Source organism: Varroa destructor, unplaced genomic scaffold (genome assembly GCF_002443255.2).
Source record: "Varroa destructor unplaced genomic scaffold, Vdes_3.0 BEIS01000005.1, whole genome shotgun sequence".
NCBI classification, from domain to species: domain Eukaryota; kingdom Metazoa; phylum Arthropoda; class Arachnida; order Mesostigmata; family Varroidae; genus Varroa; species Varroa destructor.
This window is the reverse complement of record NW_019211458.1, coordinates 20,487,757-20,500,196: the sequence shown is the minus strand read 5'-3', so window position 1 is coordinate 20,500,196 and position 12,440 is coordinate 20,487,757. Positions and strand designations below refer to the sequence as shown.

Sequence of the window (12,440 nt, the reverse complement as noted above, 5' to 3'; positions counted from 1 at the left end):
ACAACTTTACACTGTCCTTAAGAATAAAGACAGACCGGCTAGCTTAGTAATACTTCATTATACAATTGTCGCATATCGTCAATTTGAATATTTGAAAAAAATTTCGTTCGTCGCAGACAAGTGTCATACTTAGACTCCGTTAGGCAACTACCATCAAACTTAATACCCCCAGTATTCCAGCTCCTCGAATATGGGCCGTCGAAGAGGTGCCTCAGACGTATTGACAAAACGAGTAAATCCTCAACTTGCTATTTAATAATATGGACAAACTGTAGTCGTCTTGCATCGTCGACCCTTGGAGATTACCTCCACTGCTAATTAAACTAGTAGGACAGCTATACCGTCGCCAATATTAAATGGAATGTTTTCTTTAATATAACGATACCTGCTGCCAGTAGACCTTAGGTAAGACGATTACCAAAACAGTCGTTCAACGGCCTCAATGGCCCGAACAGCTTCGGTCGGATTCTGTTAGGCCACCGAGGTCCAACGGAAGGAGGATTTCTATTTTTCGGCCGAACGTCCACACGTGGCCCGCATTTCTGGGCTATGGTAGCTTACGTGAATCCGGTTAAATTTAGCATCCGGTCGGCAATCTGTATTCACCGAATCTTCCAGCAGCCCGTACTGAAATGATAGAACGGCCGGATGCCATTCTTTGGAACGCAGGATCGCGCTGGGTTCCCGCCGGTACCTCCTGCTGCAATTTCCCCTAAGCGTTAAAATAACTTTGGATGGAAACTATGAGAATAGCATTTACTTTTCTCTCTATCTAGAAGCCATTTTTGTCCAATAGCAGTTTCTGAGTTGCAGAAGCTCGACGAGAAACCAAAAAGTCAGATGAAATGGGTCAATAAATTAATTTTAGACTAGTTTTGCCAGAGTGTCTCGTTTTAGGGTGTCTCTTCAAAATATTTAGCATTTGCCTTTGCACAGACTTATGCAACGATTAGAGGAACACATATCCGTTTATTCGATGATCTAGTTTTCAATGCAGCTCATATCCATAAGATCGAAGCCCATTGGTAGCGCTTATTATATATACGTCGAAACCAGCTGTTTGCGATATTACAAGCAGATTCACTAATACTATCAGATGCCTCAATCTACTTTTGCGTATATTTTCCCTATACTTCCAGCATCCCAAAAAGTATCATCAATATGCCACGTTCTCAAAAATAACCTAACAGTGTCAGCTTAGAAAGGCGTAAAAAGTTAATACTTACTTTGATCCCCACAACAACAAAAAGTTATAACTCCACACAGGTTAACTTGATCCAGACGACCTTTATCCAGTTGCCTTTAGGTCAGGACTGGACTGGACGACGAGATTTGTCTGGCAACAATGTTAATACGTCGGGGTTCCTCTACACGTTGAACGAAAGCCAAGATGATTACGGCAATTGATTTTACAGATTCCCGAAGACGGCGTCATCGTTATGATCATCGCCACAGACGATTAAATTTTCCATATCTAGCCAAATTTCATGTGGGCGGCTAGGAAAATTCATTTGTTAGACTAGAGGGTGAATGCGCTTAGCAGACACATTGGTTTAATGATCGAGATCATAATGGGCATGTGAAGTAAGATTCTCGATATATATGTTCTTTATGTCCTCGAGTAGTCAAATGTTCGCATCCTTTCTACAAAAGTATAGTATGTAAGTGTATTTGAATTAGTGAAAATGTCTGTTACGCAAGGACCACTGCCTAAAAAATAGTTTCGACGAATAGTAAAATTCAGAAATTGCAACTACTGATATCAGTGGTTAGGATTTGTTAAAGAAAAGTGCATACTTTTTGGTCCAAAGTGAGTAAGTTTCGAGCAACTTTATTTCGAAGATTTAACTTACATGGCGCGGCTTCAGAACTATGTAAAGTAGTAGATATAAACTATGTTTGTTGCGAGAACTACCTATCCCAGTAAAATGAAACGCTGCTCATTTTCACGTACTGTCCAATAGAATTCTTTGGTAGAAGCTGACAAACTACCAGTTTTAAATCTACACTCAAAATTTCCGTCAACAGCACCCCTCGATTTAAATTTACGAATAATTGTTGCTGAGTAGGAAGTACCAAATTCTGGTGACTTGTTTCTTTCATTGCCATTGCACATCACGAAGCCTATATATAGTAAGGCGCGCACCTGTCAGGCTGAAGGAAAAAGCCAGGACTGATATAACTTATCTGTTGCGATTAGAAACTATCTCGTCTGCCCTTATTTGCTACGCACAGTCCTGCAATCCTTCTATCTAACCGGACGTTACCTGGGTAAATGAGCAGCCCTTGGCGTCATATACCTAGTATACGCCTATGCAAAGTTTGCTGTACATTTCATCTGTTTTTCAAAATATAATTTCTGTGTATATATATATGTATATGTAAAATTCTATCTGGAGTTTTCAGCTTTTACGATCACAAACTTTCACTTTATTGGCCTGGATGTAAGGTCCTCATTGAATACAACCATAAGAGCTATATGGTCTTACATTGCCGCAAATGATACCGAAATCCGTATACTACTGCACCTTGCGGCGATATGATGTACCTTGAAAGCTACACCGTTATAGAACGTTGCTTCGCTTCAGGGAGAAAACTATTTAAGAACATTTCTTGAGCATAAAATCTGCGTAGTCGTCGACAGACATTGTGCTCTAGATATAGCCATACTTGGGAGGCAAAAATCATTATTTTATATGATAATTAGTAGAATTTATCTGTACGGAATTCATCTTTATCGCTGTTCCCGTTTTTCTGACCACGTTCTAATTTAGCAGGTATTACGTTGAATTTCACTGGTAGTATTTAAATTTTAGCCATATGTCTAACGTAACATGCGCGTTTCAGTAAGCGAACGGTTACCTTACGCACAATGCGTGTCACCACTTAGATGGGCAGATATCTTTATTTGCACCTTACCTTTTTTTTTTTTTTTTCAACCAGTTTATAACTAAGGCAAATATTTTATAGTTATTCAATCTATAGGTATTTCTCAGGTACCTACCGAACAATGGTTCAATCGTAAGGTGCTAGAGAGCGCATACAACTAGTACTAGTAGTAGCTAGTAGACACATATTGCATTAACAGAAACTGCTCGCCATATTAGGCCCTTTTTGCTCTTATTGTAGAACGCACAGTTGAACTTAACAGACATGAAGAAACGTACCACCAAAAACTTTGATTCGTGGACTTAGAGCGCGTGTGTTGATTATTGTCAACGTTCAGACGTTCAGACGCTTAAGGCTTCTGAAACTTCGAAACCTGCACCTTACCTTACTACTGCTTTTCATGGTCTCTTTTTGTAAGGTTTGATCTGCATAGATTGCAATACGCTTTCTAAGCGCATCCAGATCCACCATCAGACGACCACATCTTGTTGTTACTACCACTTTTAAAATAGGACAAAATTGCAAATTTTGGTGCTTGAGAGAGAATAGTGTTTTACGAAAACGCAATATACAGTTCCTTAGAAAATATCCTTCTATTACTGTCGCTGACTGTAACCTCTTCACAAGTAGCTGCAGGTTCAAATGTTCAAAGATGCCATATATTAGTTGGATTGTTTTTTTTTTTTCGTCGAAGAAAAGGAAATTAATCAATAGTAATAGGAAATAAGTAATTAAATATAATAACAGTTATGTTTTGGAAGCAATTACATCTTTTACAAACCATTACTTTTCTTTATGACGTCTCTATAACATCGCAACAGAGGTCGGATTCGCCTACAAATGGTCAAAATATACATTTTAGTGACTCAGTATCTAGGCCGTGGCGAATGCTTGTGCATAATAGATCTTGATCTGTATCCTTCGCAGATTTGCTCTATCTGTATAGCAACGCCACGGCTGGCCGTATACAGCATTACGTCTATCAGGTCACTATGTCCCGATTGATGTTATTTGTCCTAAACGAAGACATGACAACTTCTGCTTTGGTGCGAGTTCCTAGAGCTCCTTGTTGCTACCCCTGTACATCGAATCCCGGCGTGGACGCAAATGCATTGGTCGTAGATCGATTAGGGAAGAAGCAATCCTTTCACGCAAAGTCAAAGAAACTAGACGGGGCCCTATCGGATTTGCAGGACGGACAGCTCTCGGAAGTTTGCCCCCTCCTGAAAGCGGCCTTTATTGAAGTGCAGCACGTTTCACATAGTTTCCAGTAAAATCCTCATTCTTTCCCTAACCTCAGTCGACGCAACCACCAACCAGTTGCATGGTGATAAGGTGGTTCTTCGTTTGCCAGTTCCTCAATATTCTGTTTTACCGACTTTTCTCTTGTGGGAATTCGGCGACCCTCTCCTAACGCGAGGATTCCCTCGCCAAACGATGTGGCCTGCAAAACATAGAGGGCGCCCCGCGTGGCTCCTATAAAGGAGCGCAAGCGATAAATTCACAAACTATAAACAAGCTTCGTTCGTTCAACGATTGTGTAGTTCTCTCTGGGTGACCGAAGTTTTGGTCCGCCGGTGCTCCATCTTGCACTGTTTGCTTCTAAATAAAGCTGCCGTTGATACGTGTTGTGTCTCTTAATGGTGCATCACCTTGTACAAGTAGAAGATCAAAGAACTCCTCGTCAAAGGTATGATTACCAGAGACATTTTGGCATATACTAACTTCTTTTTCTACTAGGCAAAAAAACCGGAAAGATAATTGTTTAAGTTAACTTTTAAATTCCAGTACCTGGTTCCTAACTAAAATAAACTAAATTAAAGAATTCTCTAATGAACAGTCTAATCGGGCTCAATAGTTATTCAGTGTATATAAGTGTAAGGCTGTTGGATATACAGAGCACTATGTTTGTAATAACAATCTGGAAAAATGCCAGCCTTATTATGCATGTGACTGAAAATGGAGTTTGTTGACAAGAGCTAATTCAATATGTTGGACGACAAAGTTTGCCGATTGGATTTTACTGACGGAAGATCTTCACTGATAAATGATGCATTTAAGTATCGACACAAGTGCTTAATAGACTGCGTTATTTTTTTTTGAGTCCTCATGGTTATTGTGTTAAAAAGAACGTTTTTGGATACTGAAGAACGGGTCGGTAATATGCACCAGCTTATCTAACTATTTGAAAAGCCACACGGTTTACTCGAGTTTACAGTTTACTTGAAAAAATCATTTTGAAAAGTAGATAGCTTACTGTAGTTGGAGGCGTTTATGTTTAAGTTAGGATGATAAATATTCATAGAAAGTTTGAGATCGACTTGGAGTGATTGCCAGTCTCGTTGACGGGGTCTTAGTAGGGTGAATGACTGCCTAGCTCAAATGTCTTACATCGCAGATATTTCTAAAGGTGTGGATTATGGCGTTATTCGCCCACGATGTTTTAGGCGTAAGGTAGAGTATAGCCGAATTTTCTACTTGGCTAGAACATACTATGCCAAAAAACTTTGTGTGGGGCAGTTTTAGTTTCATGACCTCTAATTAATAGTCGTTATATTTATCCTTTGCCTACTCATAAGAAAAGGAATAAGCGACTAACCAGTGAAAATGCCGCAGAAGCTGGATTCACCGCTCCGAACGGTCGAAACAGACGAGTCTCCGCTCGTCAGCGTGCGCGACCGGTTCACGCTCGTCGTATTCGGAGCCCCGAAAGTTGGTAAGCGCGGAATCAGCTGCTGACACTGCTATGTCCAGTTTGTTATGATTGGACTCGTTAAGCGAACCTTACCTCTCTGTTGCTAGGTTTCCGTTATATGATATTTTATGGCACTAGGTAAAAATGGGGCTAACGACAACGTGGTACTATTTTTTTAAAGAGGACGATACTGGGAGTTTCGAGAGCACTGAACTAATCGTTAGATTCTCTTGAATCATTTTGCAACCTTTAGAAAAATAAAGGCAGAATTTTCCATTGATTTGTTTGTCTTAGACTGAAAAGGAGTTCAAACCGTTAATATCTCCAACGAATGTATTTTGTATGAGCACTTATGTAATGACCGTTTGGATACGTTAATTTCGAAAGGTTTCGGTTCTTAGCAGCGACTGAGGTAGGTGTGTACGAATAATATCTCAGAGCCTGATATAAACGTTACTGTTTCGAGCGTTGTAGTTCAAGCCATCCATGGCAATTACTGGTTTTGGCCTTCCAAACGTACGTTGACCACCAAGCAAGTCTTCAATCTCGTGCTGAAGCCAAAGATGAATCAACAAGAAGTATTTTCTAAACGTAGAATCTTTATGAAGTGCCCCTTCTCCTTTGAGCAAACGCGATCTAAGATTGACCTTCCCATGCTGTAACATGTAGAAGTGTTTGGAAGCAAGCAAATTTAAATACCAGGGAATTTTGTATGTCTTCTCTGTGCCTGAGTCAACGTTAACAGGCTAGCAATTGATATGAAATTGTTTCTACGTCGGAAGTTTCGTATGCCCTACGGTGAGCCGACACTATTCAGACTGCGCAAAAAAGTGTACTACTAACTAATGCAACATAAATGGTATTGACAAGTGTAGCATAATTTATTCGCTTATACCGTTTTTTGTTCGATTTTTCTAAAATCGTGCCAGGTAAGACAACTATCGTCCAACAGTTTCTATATGGATCAGCGCCTGAGAAATATACTGCAACAATAGAGGAATTCCATCAAGGCGAAATGGAATTCGATGGCACTTCAGTAATGCTGGACATTATCGACACCTCAGGAGCTATGGAGTTCCCCGCTCAGCAGCAACTCAATATGCAGAAAGGTCAGATATGTTATTTGCGCTATTTCATCGAGGGAAACGAGTGGAAGACCTCGCATTGGCCAGTTATTTGGTCCAAGGCCTTTTCTAGCATAAGGATTTATTGTTACGTTGCAGTTTATCCATTATCCGCTGGCGTACGCCTATATGACTACAAGCTAGAAGTATAACGGCGTCTTCAATTCAGTTTGGCCAAAACACATTAGCACATTATAGCGTACATTCACATTCACATTAGACTTAAATACATATTCGCACACTTGTCACGTGTGAACATAGGAGATAAAGCATCTTTTAGCTGAAATGAGAAGAAGCCCTTTCAAAATAGTTCTCATCTCAAAATGACATCGGTGTACGTTTTTCGATTAGAACGCGGCAATGATTCAAAAGCCATAACCTCACAATAAATACCACAGTCTTCTCTATTTCCCCGCTCTAAATGTTGGAAATTTAATGATTAGAAAATCAAGGAAACAAAATTATTCTACGGGGGTCTTCTTTGGTCGCACGTGTAGACTCGAACCTCCATCTGTCTCAATTAGTTTTGGCAGAATTCACCAACAGCCAGTTTCCTACAGCCGTAAAATTCAAGTAGGTACGTTTTCATACGATTTTTACAGCGTCGCTGTTTTGTTCAAGCTACTTCTACAGTGAACGACGTTTGTGAAGTACAAGTTACCCCCTAGGTGTTTTGATGATATATCAAAAGCTTCAGTGCTTACAAGCATATATGTGGCGCGTATGCAAAATGGAAAAGGTTTCCGCCTATCAATTTGGGCTTTGTCTTGTGTCTAAGTATAGTCCTATAGAATGTCCCTCGATTCACATTGCTCCATTGAGAAGTATCCCCGAAGTATGAAGTAAGTTTATTTATACTACAATATCTACTATTATATTTATTACGCTATAATATGCGACTGGTCGTTTCTCTTTTTGCCACCGTCCTCTGCTGAGTTCTTCGAGTGTAGTAGATGTACAGTCACTCCGAATTTCTTATACACAAAAGGCGTGGCATCTGATGTGTGTCACATTGAAACTGTCTGGAATACTCTGGTTAATGCTTTGCTTGTATGCACCGTCAGTAAAATAGAGAAAAGGGATACGTGCAGACACGGTTACTCCTGTCGTTAACTGATCTATACTTTATAGGCATATGCTCCTCTCGTCGATTGACTGAGACACTCAAATAGAGAGAAGCTTACTACAGGTGTATCTGTTTTCGAACCCAGCCCAGGAGAACCAGTCTAGTATTACTCGATACATTCTATACGGATGGGCAAAAGACTCGAATGGTACCTTATTTTCTTAGCTCGCGGCAAAGAACTGTGTACAACGTTCCAGCTTGGAATCGTCATAGACTCTAAGCTATGTTCTTTTAGATAATGCTGATCAAGATTTAGCTGCGTTTACATTATTTCAGAGAACGAAATAGGCTTTCGTTCTAGATATATTTAAATATAGCATTTAATGCCCTAACAAAGGGTCTAAAGAATCTCACAGGTGAAACAGTTCTCGTGCATTTACATCGAATCGAATGAAGGTAACGGCTTGCACAGGAGTGTAAAGTTGTATATCTTTTAACTGAAACTGCAAGAAGCGTGCAAATATTAGAAATAATGTTATTTCCTTTTTTTGGACGTTTTCAAGTTAAGTGAAAGAGTTGATGGCATAGTGTATGGTTTTGCTTGCCACGCTCTTAAATATAGATATATACAGTATATTTTTTTAATTCTTACAGCGGACGCCTTCCTTTTGGTGTTCTCGTACAACAACCGAGATTCATTCGAGCAGATCTGTCAGCTACGAGAATCGATATTGAAGTTGAACCGAAAAGAGCCTAAGATGGTCGTAGTCGGAAATAAAGGTGACCTGCTCGAAGAGTCCCCGGAGCGATGCGCTATCACCCGTGAGCTCGCCGAGTCCCTTGCTGTTCTCGACTGGGAGGTACGCACAAAGATGTTCCGCTTATACACTACTCTGCCTGCTCCCTATCCCCATTATCCCTATTCATTTTGAGAACTCCAATCACACCACCTCCGACTTCAGAAATCTACTTATAGCACAAAATGTTAGGTACGAATTCGTGAATTCTTATAAGAACTGAACGAGATCACAAGAAGAAAATATAAACCTCAAACACCCTTTGCGAGAGGTGCCAATACGGTTAACAGTATTTTCGTTTGATACAAAAGACCCAGTTTGCACTGAGCTAGCTAGATCATTTCTAGTAAGGTGAAGTCACTGTAAAACTAAAAACTAGATCTTCCTAAAATTGTTGTTTTCATTCCGTCTTTAATTTTGACCAAAATTCATTCTCTCTCTACTTACTGGTACTTATTTTCTGCTTCTAAATAACCCCAGGCCAGCGGGTCTTTCGAAGCCAAGTCAGGACTGAAGACATTTGGGGCTCGCCAAGTCAACAGGATACGTAGATTGATTGTTTTAACCCTTTCCTAGGAATTAGTTAGTTTCCATACTAGCAACTGGACAGCATAAACTCTGAGATGCTCTGAGACACACTTGAGTATCTGATTATTTTTGTAACATCTCACTATTGAAACGTAGTGTTTAAAGCGTAATTTTCCAACCTGACAGGTTGGATTCGTACATTGCTGGGCTCGTGAAAACCGTTGCATCGTGGATATATTTAATCGGCTGTTAACACTTTGCGGGGTGCCTTACGAGCTACCCGAGAAGCCTAAGAAGTCAAAACAACGCAAGAGTTCGATACCGACTTTCGTCGCGAGTCCTTCTGATCCGAAGATCGCTGGCCGTAGACACAACTCTTGTAACATCTCCTAATCAAAATTAACCTATATGAATTCGTTACGCTCTGGATTCGTCGAGATACTCTCATACACAATCTGTGCTGACGGCTAACCTTACATCGTGCGCCAGCCCGATGTTCCGACGATTCGTCCTAGTCTTAAAGTCAAGAGGCTAGCCGTCTCTAATAAGGAACATTTAGAAAAGATCCAGTGACGCTGTGAATGGAACATTATACCGCCCAAGGCGGTTTTCATAGGCAAAATTTAAGGCCGACGGAGCTTTGTCTGTGTTCCGTGCGGCAAAATGGGACAGCTGTATTGATGTGTGACCACGGAAATGTAAGCGTATTTAGGAAAACACTAAGAAGGACTATGGACTAAAAATAGACACGATCCACTGGCCCTATAGTCCATCATTGAAGGTCTGTCACTACCAGAAAATGACTTTTATTAGTCACGCCTTTAATATTGTAAGACGAGAAAGTCTATACTAATGGTGGCCGTGAATAGCCAGGCTACTTTGCCAAAAATACAAAAAAGAGGCCTTCAGCACATATATGTACACCTTTATTAAATAATTTATTCAATTACATCGTATTTGAATATTACGCATCTGCCTGCTGATATTTTTGTATTTGTTTTAAGCGCACACTTTTTTGAAGGTTTTTTATTTACAATTCTAATTAACAAATGGCCTGATTCGAAATATTCTGTAGTGCCACATATTGTCGGTTCGTTTTTCACTTATGTTCGAGCGTAATGGAAATAACAAAAATGTATTTTTTTAGACCTGAGCTTTTCTGTTTGAGGCCATTTAAGGCGTATACCAAACAATAGATCGGATTGTAGTAGATACTCTGTGATTAGTGGCTCTTGATATAGCAGGTACAAACTAGTAGCTGATTAGATGTCTAATTGAGATAGAACTGATGCACTTGGTACTTCTCAGCCACGTGTATCCACTGCCGTTCAATGCCATAAAATAGACTGTATATTAATATATAAAAACCTCAACACTTTATATATCTAGGAAAATATATTGTAAAGCCATCATACTGAAGAAATTAAAGCCCCTGACGCTCGTTCAGCACGGTAAACAAGCTGGTTCTTCGGTCGGGTTTCAAAAAAAGTCTACGAAGCGCAGCTTAATATATGCGTACATGCTTTTAATTAATCAGGTGCAGATCGACTATGTCAAACGGAAAAAAAGGTGACAGGGGAGCATTTGTCGGTACACATTTGCATTGTGATGCACCGCGCGTGATGTAACAAAATGTGATGATCTCTATATATATATATATATATATATATGTGTGTGTGTGTCTCTGTGCCTGTGGTTGGATATGTATAGAGAGAGAGAAAGAGAGAGAGAGAGAGAGAGAGAGAGAGAGAGAGGAAGAACATACTATATTGACATACATTTATTGTCCTATCCGGCCAAAAGTACTCACAGAATAATATACGCAAAAAACTCTAATGTGTAAAATATAGTGTTAAATTGTAGATCAGTTGTGACAATAAAGAAGGACAATTTACTGGTGATACTAAATCAGGATGTCGATCCACTCACAGCAAATGCTGTATGGGCAAATACGAGAGATGTAAAATAAGTGATTTTTTTGCGTTAATATAAATAAATCTGGGATTGGCTGTCTTCACGACGTAAGTATTACCTACGGTAATCTCTGGATGTGAATGTCATTACGCGAGGATAAAGTGCTGTTTGTTAATTCAATGAGAACCAAGGTGAAATCATAAAGGTAGCGGCCATGATGGCGATACTAAAGCGAATAGGCTGCCTGCTTGGTAAGATCCAGCAGTTTCTTTTTACTGGTATCGAAACTACGCGTGGTCGCATAACAGTACATCACTATCATCACAGATTGACCAAAATTCATTATACTAAGTAAGCTAGCACCGAAGGCACTGACAAAGAAAAAGACGGTACGATCAGCTAGAGCGAATCAGATAGGAAGTATATACCGATAAATTGAATGAGCGGATTCAAAAGAAGCAGATCAAATAAAGCACGGATTTCTAATTATTATATACCGATATACTGTCGCTAGTTCATAAAATATGCTTGTATTTTTATAAGTTTACAATAGGGTTAATAAAACAATTGCGTTTGCATACGACATATACTTGGTCTTCTATTAGCTATAACTTTGCTACCTACTTTGGTTTGAAAGGAAAATCTTACAATCATTACCGTGCCCAAATAGAATAGGATGGGTTAACTTATATATATATATATATATATATATATAATTAATTAGCAGCTCAGTAAGGCCATGTTCATTTTCATTTATGACTGGCAAAGCTTTAGTAGAACAAAAATCAATAAATCTCTCCGTCATTATTCGAAATACACGCACATACTTGCTTTAACTCTGTCGGCTACAATTCTGCTATAATTTTCAATCGGCTTTTAACAGTTCACTCTGCTTTTAGCACGTGGGGCCGTTACGGTTTCTGTTTCCATCGAATGACAGACCATGAACCTTTCTCTCTTTCTTGCTAAACCATTAGCGCTTTTCGAAGTGATACAGAAGCCAGACAGAGTCTGGCTTGTGTATCATAATCTCCATGTCAAGGCGTGTTTTGTCATGGTCTTGATTTTCCTACTTTTCCTGTGTACATTATAGATTCATTTTGCGATTTCGATTAGTCTTTAATGTCGGCTAGCTGACTCGCTGCTTCCTCCGCTCTAAGCTTCGTATTGATCTAAAGGACGCTTGAAATCCAGCCACAAGCTATGGCCCATCCACTGCTAATCGTGCCTAGTTCTGGCCGCATCATGGGGACTCTTTCATTGCGCTGCAGCGGCTTCTGCGCGCTCTGCGACCACTTTTCGGCTAGCACTTTGTCCTTGTATCTAGGTTAGCTCCTCTGAGAAGTCGACGTTCGAATCTCATTGCTTTTCTCGCTGAGCCAGCTTCTTCCTGGTTTCTCCTTTCAAGCCAAGGTGGAGATTTCCAC

At 39.9% G+C, this 12,440-nt stretch overlaps 1 protein-coding gene across 2 annotated transcripts; it reads left to right on the top strand.

Annotated features, from left to right (window-relative positions):
- Positions 1-4,159: 4,159 nt before the first annotated feature.
- Positions 4,160-11,596, top strand: LOC111251910 (ras-related protein Rap-2b-like). 2 transcript variants are annotated; one of them, XM_022809024.2, is made up of 5 exons: positions 4,160-4,579; positions 5,474-5,605; positions 6,514-6,693; positions 8,429-8,634; positions 9,286-11,596. In XM_022809024.2, exons 2-5 carry the CDS (start codon positions 5,497-5,499, stop codon positions 9,490-9,492), a joined length of 702 nt encoding a protein of 233 aa, XP_022664759.1. In that variant the 5' UTR covers positions 4,160-4,579; positions 5,474-5,496; the 3' UTR covers positions 9,493-11,596. The 2 variants fall into 2 exon arrangements, with proteins under 2 accessions (XP_022664759.1, XP_022664758.1); XM_022809023.2 differs by having other exon boundaries at positions 4,162-4,579; positions 5,469-5,605.
- Positions 11,597-12,440: the final 844 nt, after the last annotated feature.

Bases quoted from the DNA above. Each gene is read 5' to 3' on its own strand.
- LOC111251910 (XM_022809024.2), top strand. From the start codon at position 5,497: ATGCCGCAGAAGCTGGATTCACCGCTCCGAACGGTCGAAACAGACGAG. The intron at 6,694-8,428 runs GTCAGATATGTT...TAATTCTTACAG, and splicing joins GCAACTCAATATGCAGAAAG to CGGACGCCTTCCTTTTGGTG. The intron at 8,635-9,285 runs GTACGCACAAAG...CCAACCTGACAG, and splicing joins TTGCTGTTCTCGACTGGGAG to GTTGGATTCGTACATTGCTG.